We start from the raw sequence: 4,997 nt of genomic DNA on the forward strand, positions 1-4,997 counted from the left end.
TCTTTCTTTCTCGAAATTGTCAAAGGGTGGCGTTCGCGAGGTTCATGAGGTTTTTGCTGGTCAATTGGAATTGGATCTTCCAACCTTGGTAAATGGCGAATTGGCAATGGTTCTTCCCAAAATGCAACATCACGACGGAGAACCACCTGTCTTTTCGAAGGATCGTAGATTCTGTAGATATGGCCATTGTTGCCCTCGTATCCAACTAAATAGCCAATCCATGCGCGTGGTTCCATCTTTTTACCTTGCACCCTCTGTTCTTTGGGGATATGAACATAGGCTTTGGAAAACCAGACACGCAGGAAACCTAAGTCAATTGGGCCAGCTTCACGAAGTTGCAAACCGTTGTTCCACTTTTCTATTGGAGATTCAATTTCACCTGGTCGGCGAATTCGATTCAACACGTAGGTTGTCGCCATTGCTGCTTCTGGCCAAAGGTAGGCGGGCGCATTGGGTGCGGAAATCATAAGGGTCCTTGCTCCTTGCATCACAATGTGCCCAGAGGATTCGGCAACACCATTCTGTTCGTGAGTAGCCGGGGGAGAGATTGTAAACGCAGTACCTTTCTGCTTGATCCATGCAATGAATCTCAAAAAGCTCAGATCGCCATCAGTCCGTATTTCAAATGGCCAACAGCCCACAATGTTAAAGATTTGGGTTGCCCAATCAATCAAGACGTCGGAGGAACTGCCCTTCGTCTTAATTGGTATTGCCCATCTTCGTCGAGTTGCATCATCGCAAATAATCAGGGCATGATCAATTCCTCCAATCCCCGTTGGCTTACAAGGCTGAAGATCAATATGAAGAAATTCAAATGGTTTAGTTGCACGCTTCTGAGGTGTGTGTGAAATGATCTTCTTTGACTTAGCCAATCGGCAGGGTTCGCAATTGAATTCATGGTCGCCTTGCACTTCATCACCAATTCGATGATGATTGATTTTGGCCGTGGGTTGACCAACATGACCCAAACGAAAATGTGCTAGCTCTGGCGAAATTGTCGCAAGTGAAAAGGCTTGAGAAACACACTTTGGCGCAATTAATTCAGTTGACAATGATGGTCGAATTGAAATTGTGTGTAAAAATGGCACACCACGTTGACGAAATGCATATGCCTTGATAATGGATTCATCCCAAGGGTCTACCATCACATTCTTCCAATCTTTCCAAGCCAATGCGTTGTCGTAGTAGGCCCTGGTTGTCGAAAGCAAGTTGAATGGTCCTTCTGGCACATACTCACATTGTACGTTCAAATCAACAATTCGATCAGGGAGGACCAAATTGATTCTTGCAATTGCCTGTCCCTTAGCAACCAAAGTTCTGCCTTCTGAGGTTTGGCAAGTGTAACCCTCATTTGGTTTGTAAGGTTCAAAGTGGATGATTGCATCACCATCAACACAAATTGAGCGTGAGGCACCTGAGTCAACTATCCATTCGCCAGTAGAACGAGTAATTGTGGCCAAGGATGAGGGAAAGGGGAATCTTTGGTCAACTTCAAGGGTATTCAGTGCACAGGAGTCTATTCTACCCGCATCAAAATCATTCTCATCCCCCACAGGGATTGCTTCATTGAACCATTCGTCAGTTTCAACCATTGCTGTTGCAAAATGGTATTCAGGGCCATTTCCAAATGGTTCGACTGTCAAGCTTGAGTAGCCATGGGGGTAGTAATATGAAATTGTCTGGGCAGTTAAATCTGTTTGCAAAGAAGAAGAGGAAGAATCCTGTTGAACTGGTGGTGCATGTCCAATGACTGGTTGAGGGGATCTGTCAACAATTGACGACTGAGGATCAATCTTGTTTGAAGAAGAAATTGGTGCTTGGTTCAATTTTAAAGAAGAAGAAGGATTGGGCATATTGTGGTCTGGGATAGGTGGAACTGTTGGTGGAGTAGTGCCATCCTTTCGGATTCGGTTATCATAGTTCCAACCTTGGGGTTTTTGGCCATCCAAATTGTTTCTATTCCTCCATGGGAAATTGATCCAAAGGCCTCTTGTAGGTTTCCATGTAGGTGGACGCTTTTCATACACCAAGTGCATACAATCCTTTGCTGGGTGGCCATGCTTACCACAAAACGAACAGCAACCTTGGGGGGTAACTTGGTTTAGGCCTTCAATCCAGTCCTTAACCCATTTGCTGGCAGCTCCAACACCACCAGGAGGTTTATTCTTCAAAGGCCAAAATTCTGAATTGGAACCACCTGGATTGGAATTTGGATTGGCCCTTGACGCAAGTGCAACTGACTGGATAGATTGAAACGTTTCCAATTCGGTTGTGAGGTCTGTGCAAAGCTTGTAGAACTCACTGATGTTGAAGTCTGTCGCTTTCGCATATTTTTCATCGAAAGAAGAGTGCTTCGAAGCAACCATTGTTGGATTGTCATCACGAATTTCATGTAACAGAACTTGACGCAGGAGAATTGGATTGATTTCAACTCTCTTTGAGATTTTGGTGACGGTATCTCTAAAGGAATTGACGTAGTCAACGGCTGAAGTGTACTGGGATCTGCGAAGAGACCACCAAGTCACACAATCCTTGTTCATTGCATTGTAGCCGGTGACGTTCAACACATTTTTGAGGTTTTCAATGTATTCGTCAGCGAATTCAATCCGAAAATTGCGAGATGTTACCATTCGGTTGATATCCTTTGCAACGGATTGATACATCCAAATTTGCACATCTCGTGAGATCTTCACCCAGCGGTCAGCAAGTGGGGAGTCTCTTGGAGGTCGAGGAATTGAAGAGTCAATAAAACGCCAAAGGCCCTTTTGACGAAGAACGCGATAGACATCATCAAGCCAAGTGTCAAAGTCGTTGACATTTTCCAAATCATCAAGAGGATTGAGTTGATATTCATCAGGGGCATCAGTTGCCTGGTTTAGATTACCTTGCGAAGCTGCATTGGTAGAAACGTAGTCACTGTAGTCGACTTGTGCCGCTACAGACTTAGCGAACACAGGATCCTGGCGTTGTGCCATGGTAACAGGTTGATTAAATCAGAAGAAGAATCAAAAAGGGCTGCATAACCTGACAGCGCCCACGGCACTGCTGGCACAGGAAGCGAAGAGAGAGAGAGAGGGAGACTGAGTCAAATTGGTCTATCTAGAGCATGAAGACGAAGACGACTAGGAAAAAGGAAGAAGAAGAAGAAGCAGAAGGGAACAGAACAGGGTCTATAAGGCCCTGAAGCACAAAGGAAAGGAACAAGGCCTGGTCCTGACAGGAAAACCCCGGCCTGCTTCATGCAGGGCCAAAGAAGACGACAAACCCTGCAAACCCTCGAGGTCAAAGGGATCGAGTCATCAAATTTGGACACAAATCATGCGTAAATGGCGCTGATAGCAAGGCCACTTTGCTACTCCGTAGAGTGTCACCCTGTGCCTTGTTATGTTGGAATCCTGTCACAGCTGGCGAAATCTTTGCACAAACCTGCACTGAGGGCATGGTGTAATATGTGCTTATTACCACAAAACAGATGGCAGAGATGCCCGCGCAATGCTCTTGGGGGAGAATACAAGAGAGGGGGAAAAGTGAATGTGTAGATTGGTGTTTTTTCCATGGAACCTCATCAAATGGGAAAGGGGGTGGTTTTTGATTGAGACTTGATTAGATTACGACAAAATAAGCTGCCTTGAAATACAGTAGTACTCCGGAGAACGAATCATTGGCTGTCCGGGTCCGCCACCAGTTCAGGTCTACTTGAAGTAATGCGCTATGAACGAGGAACAACAAGATGTGATATTTACCGCCCACTAATCGACAGGCGTCCGAAGCAATATTCATCTAGATCTAGTTTAAAATGCCAATCCAAATATCCGCTACAACTAGGATGGTCGTGGCTGAGAAGACCACCCAGTACCAGTCGACCCTGTCAGCCCACCATCCATGACCAAATTCTGACCCGTAATGTATCTTGACGCATTACTTGCCAGGAACGCAACACAATTGGCAACATCAAATGCATCTCCCATACTACCTTGAGGCACATTATGCTCAGTGACCTTTTTGTAGATTTCCCGTTCTGCCGCAGACTCGCTATTGCCGAGCATCTCCAGCAACGGCGTGTACATCATTCCGGGGGAAACCGAGTTCACCCTGATCCCCTTACCAGCATACATAATACCAGTGGTCTGCGAGAAATGAATAACTGCTGCCTTCGCTGTTGCGTACGCAATCTGAGGTTTACCCAGGTATCGCATTCCAGCGACAGATGCGTTGTTAATCACAGAGCCAGATCCTTGCTTCTCCATGATAGGCAGCACGGCGTTACAGCCTAAAAAGACGGACTTCAAGTTCAGGCAAATTTGTGCATCCCAGTCTTCTTCTGACATGCTCCCAGCATCCCCTGTCAATGTTCGGCCGACGTTGTTGACTAGAACGTCGATTCGGCCGAAATGTGTCATCACTCTATCGACAACGCGCTTGATATCCTTCTGGCTTGTCGCGTCTCCTTGGATGGCTTCACAGATTCCCCCATCTGCGCGGATTCGAGCAGCTGTACGTTGTGCTGCTTCCAGGCTCCTATTGCAGGCAATGACTTTGGCACCCGATTCACTCAGGACTTTTGCGATTGCCGCTCCAATGCCCCAGTAACTGCTGATGGCATCTCCAGATTGGCCCGCTCCAATGACCAAGGCCACCTTCCCCTTAAGGTCGGGGTATATAGCGACTTGTCTGTCCATGCGAGTTAGATCGGGACTCAATCATATAGTATTACGGGGTTCCTACCGATGAATCATATTTCAGAGAATCAGAAGACAGGGTGAGTGGATTTACGTCCTTTTCGTCTGGAAAATTGAAAGAAACCCTTTTTCCATAGAGGGCTTGCTAGGTTTTATAAGGTGGGGTGAAGATAATCACAGACCACAAGAGGTGCGGCCGCACTCGCGCGGCCTAGCTCACCAATCTTGAAAAGTTGTTCCATCGCAACAAATTTAGGGCAAAATACCGCTAGACCAAAAATGCTCTATGGGCTACATTCTTAGTCTATACGGTCATTT

The 4,997-nt window shown here is 46.3% G+C and overlaps 1 protein-coding gene across 1 annotated transcript; it reads right to left on the bottom strand.

The window, feature by feature from the left end:
- Window positions 1-3,821: 3,821 nt before the first annotated feature.
- N7473_013109 (SDR family NAD(P)-dependent oxidoreductase) lies at window positions 3,822-4,736 on the bottom strand (the record flags this gene model as incomplete). Its single annotated transcript, XM_057159048.1, has 2 exons — window positions 3,822-4,671; window positions 4,726-4,736. The coding sequence occupies 2 exons, from the start codon at window positions 4,734-4,736 to the stop codon at window positions 3,822-3,824; spliced, it is 861 nt and encodes a 286-aa protein (XP_057003002.1).
- Window positions 4,737-4,997: the final 261 nt, after the last annotated feature.

The sequence above is a fragment of the Penicillium subrubescens genome (genome assembly GCF_028828155.1).
Source record: "Penicillium subrubescens strain IBT 31985 chromosome Unknown utg000011l_segment0_segment0, whole genome shotgun sequence".
NCBI classification, from domain to species: domain Eukaryota; kingdom Fungi; phylum Ascomycota; class Eurotiomycetes; order Eurotiales; family Aspergillaceae; genus Penicillium; species Penicillium subrubescens.